At 36.8% G+C, this 14,432-nt stretch overlaps 1 protein-coding gene across 48 annotated transcripts in view; it reads right to left on the bottom strand.

Annotated features, from left to right (window-relative positions):
• The window catches only part of shot (dystonin-like protein short stop), a 483,119-nt gene that overhangs the window by 33,011 nt on the left and 435,676 nt on the right, over positions 1–14,432 (bottom strand). For 43 of the 48 annotated variants that reach the window (XM_065235656.1, XM_065235655.1, XM_065235657.1 and 40 more), the window contains 4 exons: positions 14,189–14,266; positions 7,010–7,299; positions 6,708–6,937; positions 6,521–6,638 (listed from right to left, as the gene is read on the bottom strand). In XM_065235656.1, the coding sequence (XP_065091728.1) occupies positions 6,521–6,638; positions 6,708–6,937; positions 7,010–7,299; positions 14,189–14,266 (716 nt within the window). The remainder of the gene's footprint in view (positions 1–6,520; positions 6,639–6,707; positions 6,938–7,009; positions 7,300–14,188; positions 14,267–14,432) is intronic. The other 5 variants (XM_065235640.1, XM_065235646.1, XM_065235653.1 and 2 more) reach the window with 1 other exon arrangement.

The following is a 14,432-nucleotide window of genomic DNA, read 5'->3' as shown; positions in this document are numbered from 1 at the left end:
AATTCGCAATGATGATTTCATCATATCAAGAAGAATGGCAACTTTGCCAGAATCCAAGTGACAGAGCGAAGGTGAAAGCAACGCGTAGAAAAATGAGCAAATACAAAAAGCTTCCTTCTGGGGTTGGATATTTTTGCTATCAAATTCGTTTGTAGCATTAACATTTGAGCTGCAGATGACGCGATTGTACCTGTCTCATATCAACGAATGGGAAACGGGAGAGTTTCTTGTCTTCTTGACATGTTGTTTTCGGTAAAAGACTGTCTGAATTCTTTCAAAAACTGTATACGTGGTTTAAGCACAGTCCCGAAGTAACAATCTGATTTCAGGCACAATATCAACTTAAACAACTTGTGGGATATTCATGTCAGGGGGCATATTTAAATAATGTAACCTATGTTTGACCTATTTAAACCGGCCTCTCATAGCGTATTTTCCTATTGGCGATCTAACTATAGCCCTGATGGCGAATATGAAAAAATAGAAAAATGATAATGGTTTCGAAATTTTGCACGGTGAGGTAGGAAAATATGTGGTATTTTCAGACTAAAACGTAAACGGTCGATTTATTTTCTGTAATTTTGGTGGTCAGTTAAAAGGTAAAAAAGCTAATAATAATCCCTTTCTATATATTTTTTGAAATTTACAAAAATTGCAGATCATTAACTTTTTATAACATTTTGAATCATGGAGACCATTTCATCATATAAGGTTTTAAATCATTTAAATCAGAATTGATGTAAGATTTGTTTGGTATTAAAGTTACAATTGGCTATCAAAAGCAAACTATTGAAAATTGATCAAACTAACTTGCTTGCCATAATTATCGAGTGTAGATAGATTTAGGGGCGATTCAAATATGACGTCCACTATCGACGGGAGGGGGACTGGTTCCAAGAATTTGTGACAGAGCGTGTAATAGGTTTGGAAAAAATCATGAAACAGAGGGGTAAACAATCGAAAAACTTGAGGATGTCATATTTGAATCGCCCCGTATCCGACAGCGAACCCCTAACACGGACTTCTATTCCAGATACCAAAACACTAAATTTGATTCAAATTTCATCATCCGCACTTACTCAAAGACTGAGTAAAATATGCTCGAATTTGAGTCACATATTCAAGATGTTCGATTGACTTGAAAACTGTGTAAGATTAAGATTAAGGGCCTTAAGAATTGAAGTTATCAAGATTCTGGCATTTCGTAGAATTATCAAGAGAATTTTGTGGAAAATTTCTAAGAAAGGAGAATTAATACTACGCATAGTTTCGAAGGAATTTTGAAGAAAAGTCGTATGGTCTTCTGCGCAGAACTCTAAGGGAATTCTGAGAAGAAATCCAAATAAATAGTGAGGATAACTTCAGGGGAAATCTAAGGATTGCTTTCAAGGTAGTTCTGAGTAGAATTCCAAGGTTATAATGAGGACCTCCTGATTCTTCAGGAAAATTCCACGGCAATTCCGATGAGAATTCAAAGAAAGTTCTGGGAAGAAATCCTAGGAAGATTTTACTAGAATTTCAACGTATATCTGAAGTGAATTCCAAAGAAATTGTGAAGTGAAACCTTAGGAGGATTCCAAGGTAGTTCTGAGTTGAATTCCAAATGAGTCCTAAAAAGAATTCAAAGGAATTTCTAACGATTATTCCAAATAAATAGTCGAGTATTAGTACAAGACACTGAAGAAGTCTGCACATTTTAGACGAAATACGCGTATCTGTCAAGGATAAGCAAATAAATTGGATTTAAATGGAGATTACTAATCCTTCTTCCTCTCTTTATACAGATATTCCACTAAGACACCAACATTCATCAGGATTCAGGATTATTCCAAAGTTATTCTGAATAAAAATCCGAACAAATTCTGAGAATAGTTTCAACGGTATCCCGAAGAGAAATCTAAGGGAATTCAAAAGATCTTTCCAAGGAAGTTTTGAGCATGGGACATTCCAAGGGAATTATGAAGAGAATTCATTGAGTACTTGAAGTGTAACTTCAAGGGAGTTTTTAAAGAACACTTGAGATTTTTTAAGGGGATTATGAGAAGAATTCCAGATACATTTTTTGCCTAAGTTCAAAGAAATTCCGAAGAAAATTTCAAGAGAATTCTGGGGAGAAATAAATTATGACGAGAATTTCAGGTGAAATCTAAGGATCGCCTCATGGTAATTCTGAGTAGAATTTTAAAGTTATCATACACACTAAGTTTTTTCTACCGAGCTCGGCTGTGCAAATCTCGGCAAAAATAAGTTTCACTGAGATCTCAGCAAAAGTGACATTTGATTGCTGAGTCTCGGATAATGATTAGCTGAATCTCAACAAACAAATGAAATGTTTGCTGAGAACTCGGTAAAACTTTTTTTGCCGAGATTTGCACAGCCGAGCTCGGTAGAAAAAACTTAGTGTGTACCTCGAGATTCTTCAAGAGAGTATGCTTCAAAATAAACGTTAGGAGAATTCCAAAGTAGTTGAGAGTAGAATCCCGAAGGGCTCCTAAAAAAGAATTCAATGGAAAGTCTAAATATAATTAAATAGAATTTCTGACGACTATTCCAAAGCGATTCTGATGTAAATTCCTAGCTAATTCGGAAGATAATTAATTCCAAGGGAGCACAAAGTAGAATTTCAAAGAATTTCTCAACGGATTTTTTCAAAGGTTAGCAGATTTACAGGTAAATTTTATGAAGAACTTCAAAGGAATTCTGATGAAAATTTCAAAAGAGGTTCAGGAAGAAGTTCAGGCTAGAATCCCGAGTTCATTTTTTATGAGACTTTTAAGAGAAGAACTTTAAATGAGTTCAAAAGGGAATTCCTTATAGAATTCCAAAGGATTTTTGGGAATAATACTAAGAAGACGTTGAATATAATTTAATGAGGTTGAATCCGAAGGAACTCTAGGAAGTATTTCAAAAGAGTCCAGAGTAGAGTTTCAAAGTAAAGCAAGCCCCTAAAGCGTTCCAATGGAATTATCAAGATGATTTAGATAAAAATAAAAATTCATGATATCGGACACAGAAGAAAATCAAGATTCAGGACATGGATAATTAATGTTCAAGATTCTGTCAGTTGGAGAATTTACTGAAATCTATTTCTTGCTTAAAGGAAAGTTTTCAAGATTCCGGACTAAGGGAGCATGCATTAAGTACGTCACGCAAAATTTGAGAAAAATCAACCTTTGTCAAACATTTGTAGACCCCCAACCCACTTTCCATTAGTGCGTGACGTTAATGGATCGTCACTTAGAATTTGGGACTTAAAATGTTTCCGACCTTCTGAAATGAGACATCAGTACTCAAAACATGGAGAAATTTCCAAGAAGTTGTAAAGTTTTCCAGATTCATATACATATAAAACTGTTCGAAATGCCAAACTTGAAACATCAATCAAGGATAGTGAGTTTAAAATAAATGAAAAATCTGAACATTTTTGAGATCAAAAAATTAAAGGACATTGGAAATTGTTTGCATCTCAGACTTGAATACATTTTTGCTATCCCGAACTAGGGAAAATTCAGAATCGCAGGTTTTAAGAAGCTTTCAAGATGCTAAAACAAATGTTTACGATTACAGAGAGCTAGGAATCGGGAAAAAGGAATATCTCTGTGTATTTGAAAGATTTTGGGCGTAGCAAACGGTTTTTCAAAGTAGATCATTCGAGATTTAATAAATTTGAATCCACCTGCACGTATCAGTTACGTGGAAAATACGATAAAATCATGTATGTTTTAACGTAGGATTGACGTGCAGATATTTGTCAGTGTACATTCAACTTCCAGTTTTGAACAAAATGTGGCCAGGCAAAAATTACTATGAGTCGCATTTTGTTTTCAAAACTGTAGCAAGAATTTTAGATTCTACATTTTGATTAACTGGATTGATGTCTTTCCTGGTTAACACTGCTGTTTGTCGGTCGTACTTCAACCAATCTGTACAGACTTGTCAGAACTTTTTGTCTAGTAGAAGGCCTCTTTTGTTACAAAATTTTACGATTACATCTTAATTACATTAATCTTAAAATTGACTCCAAAGTTTTAACGATGTGTAGACACACATTTGTGAACCAAATTTGCCATATCTGTTGATGGTTTCAATTACGGATCTATACGATGATGATCCACCGAAAGACTGGAAAGACAAAACATAGCCCAACATCAATGATATCAGTCGGGAAAAGGCGTGTCATTTAGCACATGCATTAGACAATAAATTTATGAGATACAAGTTGATATAGTACATCATGTTTCAGAGCAAACATTGAGCGTCCAAGGACTTTGTGTACACCCCTAACTTTTATAGGTAATGGTATTGCCGAAGCCGTCATTTATCATATCTCGCTCCTTTAATTTTAAGTGCTTGTCTCTGACGACCAGAAGTTGTGTAAGAATGTACAGATGTAATTGTATAGATTAAGTCAAAACTGCGTATGAAAACCCATCGCATGATGTTTAAGTTTAATCGTATAAAACGCAAACTTATTTACAATCAATTTTATATCATATAAAAGTAAAGCTTGTCAAACTGAATTTTTTTCATTACAGACTAAACTGTATTTGATGACAAATCAAACTGTTAACAAATTAAATTTACACTAGTGCGTATCTGGACTCCGTGTTTGTACGTGAAAGCCATCAAAGTGCATTATATACGATAAGCTTGTCGTTATATATGTCCGGATATGACATAACCAACTCTAATTTACATGCATTCTGGTTGTCTTGGGTCAAATTCGCTTCCTTCTTCAATAACGCCGCAATAACGCTTCAAATAAGTTTGTTAGTAAAACTACGGTTAGTCCAACACCCAAACTGCCTTTGAATAACACGATAACACGTAATCTAAGGAAACACAAACACCGTGAAAATGATAAGCTTCTAATTATGTATATACGATTAGTAAAGAACCAAAGTAGTACTAACATACATTTGAACACACTTAAAACCTAAAAAGTTAAACAGAACAGAAATCCAGGAGGACAGTAGAGTAGAAATAAGTCACACAATCTTCTCAAACAGCATTAAAATCTCCCTTTATTCAAAGGTGTTAAGTTTCTAAGCAGACAATTGGCGAAAAACGTCGATACTTTTGCTCTCCTGGGAGCAATTCGGTCCGATCCAGAAGATCGGACGATAACAACTAACAATATGTGAAAAATTCTAAACAGGAAAAAATTTGACATCACATTGAAAAATAGGAACAAAAATACAGCATTGCGTGTGCTCAAATTGGACGAAGATCTTGGCTTGGACGAGCTGGACTAGAATACTACTGCGCCCGGTTATTTGCTCTTCTCGTTCAGTACAATGTATCGCGGCATACTATTGCTGCCCCCGAGATCGTAGAGTTGCGATTGAAATTTCTTCTTTTGCCAAAGCAACAGTTGCCTAAAGCTTAGTTCGGGTTTCTTACACAGTGGACAACACGCCTCGTGCTGGCGTGGATCGTTCGGGTTGGGAAGCGGTAGCACTAGCGCAACTGCGATTTTCGATAGTCATGCAAAAGGCGGGCGAGGGGGGAAGATCGGAAAAATCGAGCAGCAATAGTGGCGTGTAAAAAAAAACGACGTACAAAGTGGGCGGGAGCAGAGCGAATCGATTTTGGTTAAAATTTACGAAATAAAACAAGAAAAACAATCAACGAAAGGGGAAATGTGTAAGAAGCGATAATCAAACGAAAGAGAAAAAGAGATAAACGAAACGTGAAACCATGTAAAAATGATGCGTGAAATTGTGGAAATTTCAAGTGCGGCAGAAACCATTTCATACGATTTTCGTTCGTTTCGTTAGCGGAGACGGTGGAATCCGATTGAGTTTTTTGATTTCATACCGATCGGTTAGATTATTTTTGTGGGGGGTTGGTTTGTTAAAGAAGAAAAGAAAGAAAAAGAAGGAATGTTGATTAGTATACAAATCGTTCGCCGGAAGCACTTGCAATTAGGATTTTGTTTGTTTCTGTTGGTTCAAGGCATTCAAGGCACGATTAATCACAAAGTCACGGGCGCGCATATCAGCCACAGACACGTCCTGTTTTTTGGAATGATTAAAGGTAATCGCGATCAGCTGGCGTGTGTGTGTGGGTGGGGGGGAGGTTGTTTGTTTCGTTCACCATTATTTATTAGGAGCATGATTGTAAGCAAAGTTATTGTTTGCAAGCCATTCTCGATGACTTATGATTCGTTTTTGAAAGGGTGGGAATATTGTTAATAAACAGAATTTCCGCGGCTTTTGATCTTTAGTTCTCGAAACCAAGGATTAATATTGGATTTTGCGAATTGTCCAATGTTAAATAACCATATCCTCTTCCTGTTCTGGCATTGCGGTGTGTGAATATTAATATCGTTAAGATTATAATAAATATTGGCATCTCTTCTAATTTAGTTCCAAAATATATGGAAATTTCGACTAGATACCCTAATGTTCTGAACTAAGAGTAACATTTCGTATACTCAAATAACTATTATTTACTAATGATCTAACTGGATATATCATAAAATAGATAAATAGATGAAAGGCAACAGTGTACGTACCTCGACAAGGATCATTCTTGACCAGGAATTCGTCAAGTGCTACCCATCCACCTCCGACGCGAACCATCACAGTACTTCGTAGAATACGCACTAGACGCAGCTTCTGGGAGTCTCCGAACTACACACAACCGTCCAAGAAAGTCAGTTATCAAATTGATGCGCGAAATCAACCAATGGCGAAACTTACCCGATATTTGCCTTCGCCGACCTGGAATACTCGGAACTTCTGTCGACACGTACACAGCATCACCAACCGTTTGACCTCGTCGTGGATTTTGTCTGCGTCGGTCTTTGGCTTGCGATCTTGCCAGTCCGGTCGAAGTGCCGCGATGAACTCCTGCCAGTCGATCAGTCCTTCTCCGTTGCGGTCGAACAAATCGGCCACGGCGTTCATTTCCAGCTTCGAGGTGTCGAATTCTATCGGAAAATCAACCAAAATGATTTATCCCCACATTCTTCCATCAAGCTAACACAACTCAATCAACTTACTCGTTCCGATGATTCCATCGATGAAGACTTCCCGCGGGATCAGTCCGTTGTTGTCCTTGTCCATCTTGCGGAATAGATCCGTCAGGCGGGACTTCTTGTGGTTCATGAACTTGAGGAAACGTTTGCGCCATTCCTCCCAGCTGAACTGCCGGACGCGTTCCAGATCTTGCAGGTACAGGAGATGGTCATGCAGACGACGCTGGCGTTCCCATGCCAACATCCACACGTAGCGCCACTTGTCCCACAGGAGCTTGGCTCGCGGGGAACGGAGCTCCGCTTCGGGTTGATTGCTGTAAATGGTTTTCGGGGAAACCCCCCGCATGTTAATAGGATGTTCCAAGAGAGACGAGACCGAATGGAATGAGAGGCATGAAGATGATGAAATAATGAAGTGAGAAAAGAAGTGCTACATAAGACAATCAACAAACCTACTTTTACCAGAAGATCCACGGGAATTTCACTATCTACTTACTAATAATACTAAAACCTTCTCACGCAAGAGCAATTGTGGTATGCATACTAACCATAACCAAGCTAATGTTTCTAATGCTTACCCGTCTTGATCATTGGGAAGCTAATCAATAACCGTTTGCTTCTAAGTACCTATCAGTACTGTCCTGTTTGCAATGTTTAATATGGACATAATAACAATATTCGATCTGGATATTTAAATTTTGTTTAGCAGCAAGCTAAGCCTTTAGAAACATTTTAAGACGCTTTCATCTTCCGTTTAGGTTCTTGAACTCTCACATGCTTTGCTTCCTTGCAGGTATTTAGCAACCTTGAGAAACACAGCAGAGCAGACTGTAATGGGCTTGTCATGTACCACGGATACCGGAAGAAAGATAACCAACAAAAAAATCATTTCGATTAGAAATTACGTTTTCGTGCTACGATTTATTAAAAAAATGTTGAATACGCCATTTGGAAAGAATTTGCAAGATTCAAAATGGCCGCATTGTGAATAGCAAACAATAATCGATGTCGAGCTTTTTCAAATCACATCCAAGTCACAACAACAAGAATCAACTCACTTGCCTCGTCTAAACTCGGCTTTACAGCTAAACCTATTATGCACTAAAATGCAGCTCCAAGTATGGCAATTTAATTGTCACACTTGGAGAGATCGTGAAATGCGCACAAATTTGTAAAATTGAATTGAAACGAGCACGAGCACGGTCAAAGTGAGACCCAAGGTGGCTTCTCTAACACAGCCGCCGATTTCAAGTACCTCTACTGACGCCCAGAAGCTTGTCGCTGAAGAACAAGAAGGGTCCGCGAAAGCAAACTTCCCCAACACAGATATCGTAGTCAACTTTTCCGATATGGGTGAAGTTTTCAATGCGATATCATAAAATATGTTATATTTAATGCGTAGAACCGGTGCGTCGGAGTTGAAATACAAGCGAAAGTACTTTAATTAATTAATTAATTTTGAAGTGGCACTGAAGTGTATATTTAACGTATAGATTTAGACGTGGCTAGATTAGTCACGACTTAGACGATGTCCTCAGCGACGAAATTCGTCCAAGAACAATGCATGAGAAGCCTATGCGCAACATTTACGATCCTTTTCATTTGTATATAAAATGTACTAAGTCTCCCTTAGCTCAGTCGGTAAAGGCGCAGCTACAAAGCAAGAGGTGGCTGTGTTTGACTCCCGGTCCGGTCTAGGAATTTTTCGGGTATGGAAAATTTTTCGGCTACCCTGGGCATAGAGTATAATTGTACTTGCCACACAATTATAGTAATGTAAAAATGGTACAGGCATCGAAAGCTCTCAATTAATAATTAATTTAATTAAATTAATAATTGTGGAAATATCTAGAACACTTAGTTGAGAGCACGCAATAAGCTAATATGCGATAAGCAGTAAGCTTGAAATGTGATGAAGAAGAAGTTCTTCAAATCATTCTGGAGTTCAGATCGTCCGAACCTCTAGTTCAACCACAAATGAGACAATTTCTCTTGCAGTGAAATATGTCCAATAGGGTGGGTCAACTTTATATGGTAGATCACAACCCCATAGCTCTTTCGATCTGCAAGTGTGCCAAATTTGAATAAAATCGGTTACGATTTGGATTAACGGGAGAGCTTTAACATTTGTATTGGAAACGGAATAAAACTAATCATTTGCCAGATAAAGTTTAAAAAATTGCTCAGTATTCCCCAAACTTAGGACTTTGATTGAGAAAACTATTCTCTTCTGTGCAAAAACTTATATTTTTTTTACTCTCGCTCTGGTGCTCCTCACGTACCTATAAGCTTATACAGGGTGTTTGGTTCCGGGTTTTACATATTTTCAGGGTAGATAGGGCTCCTAAAGTTATGAAAAAATCCCCATGAAACATAGGGTCGGAAATGACTGCTAAGTGAGTTATTCAACATTTTATGTTTTTTTGTATTGCCAACTTTGGTTGGCTATATTTTTTTAATCTTAATGTGGTTTTCTGATTTCAACATACCAAATGAAAGATTAAAGTCTTAGCTATCAATGCTTTCTAGAAAAGAACTCGATTAAAGTTAATTATCATACATTAAAATTGAAAAGTATGTTGAAAGTACCGAAAAAACTGGTGACATTTCTTACATTTTAGTGTTTTTAAGTTGAAAATTTTCATTTCTGTTTATTTAGTTGTTCTACAAAACATTTTCCATGCAGTTCTCTAGATTTGTGTCTTTGGTAGTAACCTTGTAGGCTTTATGATTTCTTCGTAATTATTGATTTAAAACAGCCATAAAAACCTGTGACGTTTTCTTAAAATGCGCTATAGTCACCCTATTTGTTCGTACGTTCGGCTTTTGCAGTGGACTACGCACATGAAAATTTGGTAGAATGTTATTGTAAATGTTTAGCTACATTCTTAACTTTTGATTACCGCACATCTCCTGCGCCGAAAGAAAACATAACTGCGGAGATGTTTCGCAGTATCGAATATTGCTCAGTCTCAGCAGAAAACACAACGAGAGACACCGAATCGGCGAATTCTGAGAGCGGAAGGGAGAGAAGTAGGTAGTAGTAATAAGTCGATGTCCTTTTTATTTCATAGCACTCGCAGCTCAGCTGCGGTGCTGTTTCGATGGAGGAATGTGGAGCTCCGCGGCTTCTGTATGCATACTTAGAGTTTTTTACAGGAGTTAGTATTTTTACAGGATTTTTGGATTACTGACTCGGTTAAAATTCAAATGACTGTTATTCGTAAAGATTGGATAAAATCGATTTATTTTTATTTTTCATCATTACACGGGGTTAACAGAAGTTAGTCTGTAAATTTTGGTAACACATTTTTCAACTTTGAATTTTTCACAGATTTTTTTAAATTTTACCGAAGAATTCCGCAATTCAAAAACTCGGTAAAAATTACTGACTCGATAAGTGTGTACTGATGTATGGTTGGTGAAGAGGCTAGCATGTGGAGGGTATTCTCGGGCTAGTGAATACCACCCATCCCCACTTATAATTCAGTAATACACTATTTACTCATTTCTGTTTGATATGTTAACAAAGTTTGACGAATAGAAATGAACATTGCAGTGTAGTTACCAATTTTCCAAGTCATAGACTTCAAATAACTGTTCAAAGTCCCAGATTTTTTATAACGGAATCATGAACAAAAAACCAAAGACCACTATTACAAACGTGATTGTGAACTTCGAGTTTTCTAGGGAGTTGATCTCGGGCACTATTATGATTTGAGGCACTAAATTGTCATCACAGTTTTGTTATTGTATGTTTTCCGGTAGCAGATAATGGACTCCTGGAAAATGCGAAGCGGAACCAGAGCCCGAGGTTCTGAATCGTATCACCTTTCATGTTTTTTTTGGCTTGAAATGTTCCTTGGGATGTATACTTTAATTTAGAAAAGACTCCAAGCCCGCTAGAATATTCCTTACCGCTTTACGAAGCGATTTCCTAAAACATGTACCGGTGCACTGAGAGAGCATTTTTATCTTTAAACGCGTTTATCTCGAAACGGGGGTTTTCAAACTGGCGTGGGAAATAACTCTAACCAGTTATCATCAAATTTGGATATCGCCTAGGTTTTCTTGTTCAGAATTAAATTCTGCTTAGAAACACGTATCCACATTTTCGATTTTGTCAAAAATGGATTTTTAATCCACGATTGGTTTTTTGTTCATGATTCCGTTATAAAAAATCAAACTTTGTTAACATATCAAACAGAAATGAATAAATAGTGTATTACTGAATCATAAGTGGGGATGGGTGGCATTCACTAGCCCGAGAATACCCTCCACATGCTAGCCCCTTCACCAACCATACATCAGTACACACTTATCGAGTCAGTAATTTTTACCGAGTTTTTGAATTGCGGAATTCTTCGGTAAAATTTAAAAAAATCTGTGAAAAATTCAAAGTTGAAAAATGTGTTACCAAAATTTACAGACTAACTTCTGTTAACCCCGTGTAATGATGAAAAATAAAAATAAATCGATTTTATCCAATCTTTACGAATAACAGTCATTTGAATTTTAACCGAGTCAGTAATCCAAAAATCCAGTAAAAATACTAACTCCTGTAAAAAACTCTAAGTATGCATACAGAAGCCGCGGAGCTCCACATTCCTCCATCGAAACAGCACCGCAGCTGAGCTGCGAGTGCTATGAAATAAAAAGGACATCGACTTATTACTACTACCTACTTCTCTCCCTTCCGCTCTCAGAATTCGCCGATTCGGTGTCTCTCGTTGTGTTTTCTGCTGAGACTGAGCAATATTCGATACTGCGAAACATCTCCGCAGTTATGTTTTCTTTTGGTGCAGGAGATGTGCGGTAATCAAAAGTTAAGAATGTAGCTAAACATTTACAATAACATTCTACCAAATTTTCATGTGCGTAGTCCACTGCAACAGCCGAACGTACGAACAAATAGGGTGACTATAGCGCATTTTAAGAAAACGTCACAGGTTTTTATGGCTGTTTTAAATCAATAATTACGAAGAAACCATAAAGCCTACAAGGTTTCTACCAAAGACACAAATCTAGAGAACTGCATGGAAAATGTTTTGTAGAACAACTAAATAAACAGAAATGAAAATTTTCAACTTAAAAACACTAAAATGTATGAAATTTCACCAGTTTTTTTTCGGTACTTTCAACATGCTTTTCAATTTAATGTATGATAATTAACTTTAATCGAGTTTTTTTCTAGAAAGCATTGATAGCTAAGACTTTAATCTTTCATTTGGTATGTTGAAATCAGAAAACCATATTAAGATTAAAAAAATATAGCCAATTAAAGTTGGCAATACAAAAAAACATAAAATGTTGAATAACTCACTTAGCAGTTATTTCCGACCCTATGTTTCATGGGGATTTTTTCATAACTTTAGGAGCCCTATCTACCCTGAAAATATGTAAAACCCGGAACCAAACACCCTGTATGCACCCCAGTAGGTATGTGCGGATCACATGAGCATACATTAAAAAAATAACTTTTTGCACAGAAGTCGAATCGACATGCGGTCTTCAACGATGTTGATCTGTGTAGTTTCTCAATCTAAGTCCCAGGTTTGGTAAAAATAGAGCAGTTTTAGAATTTTTGGACCGACCCCAAAATTTAAAAAAAAAACTCTCCCGCAAATCCAGATCGTTCCCAAATTCGTTCAAATTTGGCACAGTTGTTGGGGACCTCAATACGAAGCGAAAGAGCTGTGGGGAGTAGGTGGTTGTTATAGATGACCCACCCTTATGTCCAAGCAAAAATATAGAGTACATGCTTATCACTTAAAATATATTGCCATGGATATAAGATGTTCTAGGTGCTCCAAATCGTCCTGAAGTTCAGATCAAATTATCTACTAGACCTAACACGATTAGGTGATGTTTTTAACAATCGAACATGTCCAAACACTGTCATGCAGTCAATGCGCATCTCTTATGGTCGATTTCTGCTTCAAATCACCCTCTAGTTCAGATCAAAGGATCTTCCACAATTGGGCATTGTCATTAGCAATCGAAACATGAATAAGCATATTTATGGAGCATATGCGCAAAATTTACGGTCGATTTCCATTAATATAAGATGATCTAGGTTCTCCAAATCGTCAAATAATTTACTAGATCAACCATTAGGGTGTGTCAACTTAACAATCCCCACTGCTCTTTAGATGTGCATTGAGAAATTGAGAACCCCATCAACTGTGTCTGAATGGCCTCAACATTATAAAATAAGTTTAAAAAAACTTTGTCATCGTTCGATCGCCAAAACTGCATCTACATCTTAAAAACCTCGGAAATTAAATTGAAAATCCCAAATGAATACGGAAAAAACAAGCCTTAAAAACGTCGGAATTTCCATAATACGTAAATTAGGCTTAAGCCCTTAAAACTGAAGCGACATAAAAACAATTCCAACATTGCACTAAAAATACTAAGTTAACCTTAAAGCCGCCAATTTAGTCTTAAAACGTAGGAATGACTTACAAGTTTATTTAAACGTAAATTCACCTAAAAATTAAATAGTCTTTAAGGATTCTAAATTTAAGGTACAATTAAATTTTCATAATAATTATTGTCTCAAAATGCCAAAATGGTTTTGAAAGGGCCGAAACGGCTTGAAATCTTAAAATGTACCATGCAAAATGGCTTTTAGGGGAAATTTCCCGATAAAGATAAAAATAAACTATTCACATCACTATCCTCTCCTTTAATTTCGTTACAGAAGTGCAAACATAAATGCTCGTTAACCAAGAGAAAATCCTGACCGCGGCTCTGTCTTTCATCTACCTATATCTATTCCAGATCATCTTTTGCAATTTACTGGACTGAGAATCCTTAACTCTAAACCAGAGTTGCCAGCTGTTCGAAATTCAAATCAAAATGAGTCAAGTCGCGAAATTGCACTGAAATTACCTACAGTTACGTTACCAAACGATGGTCATAATTCTCCTATTAATCCATTGAGTGGATTTTCTCACAATTTCTAGCGATCTTTAATTTACAATACTTGCAGTGATATGAACAACATAAAATGAAAATGATAATTTGTACAAATGAAAATGATTTTCGAATAATCTAAACAAAACAAAACAATACCGAAAACATAATGATAACGAACATTAACAAATGGAAACATGAATGGAACGTGTGTGGATGTTGTTAGTACGATCGAACAGTCTCAACAGTTTTCACAACTTCGACTGCTCCGATGGAGTATACCTTGGCGAAAATCGTGGACCATAGTGCGGCAGGCGATCCCGTTCCGGCGTCTGGGTTTCGCGTCCAGGACTCACACGACTGTGTTCAGATATGCAAATGTACACACACGCAACACATACACAGATAATTTTGCGTTTTTTTAAAATGGTTTATCAATGATTTTGTACACACATATTTTACACAACACCAACAATCATAGAATAAGAGAAGGAAAGAAAAGAAGGTAGAAAACAACATGCATTGA

This window comes from Ochlerotatus camptorhynchus, unplaced genomic scaffold (assembly GCF_037179485.1).
Source record: "Ochlerotatus camptorhynchus isolate MF236.1 unplaced genomic scaffold, CSIRO-AGI_Acam_v1.1 ptg000503l, whole genome shotgun sequence".
Taxonomy (NCBI): domain Eukaryota; kingdom Metazoa; phylum Arthropoda; class Insecta; order Diptera; family Culicidae; genus Ochlerotatus; species Ochlerotatus camptorhynchus.
This window is presented reverse-complemented; position numbering and strand designations above follow the sequence as displayed.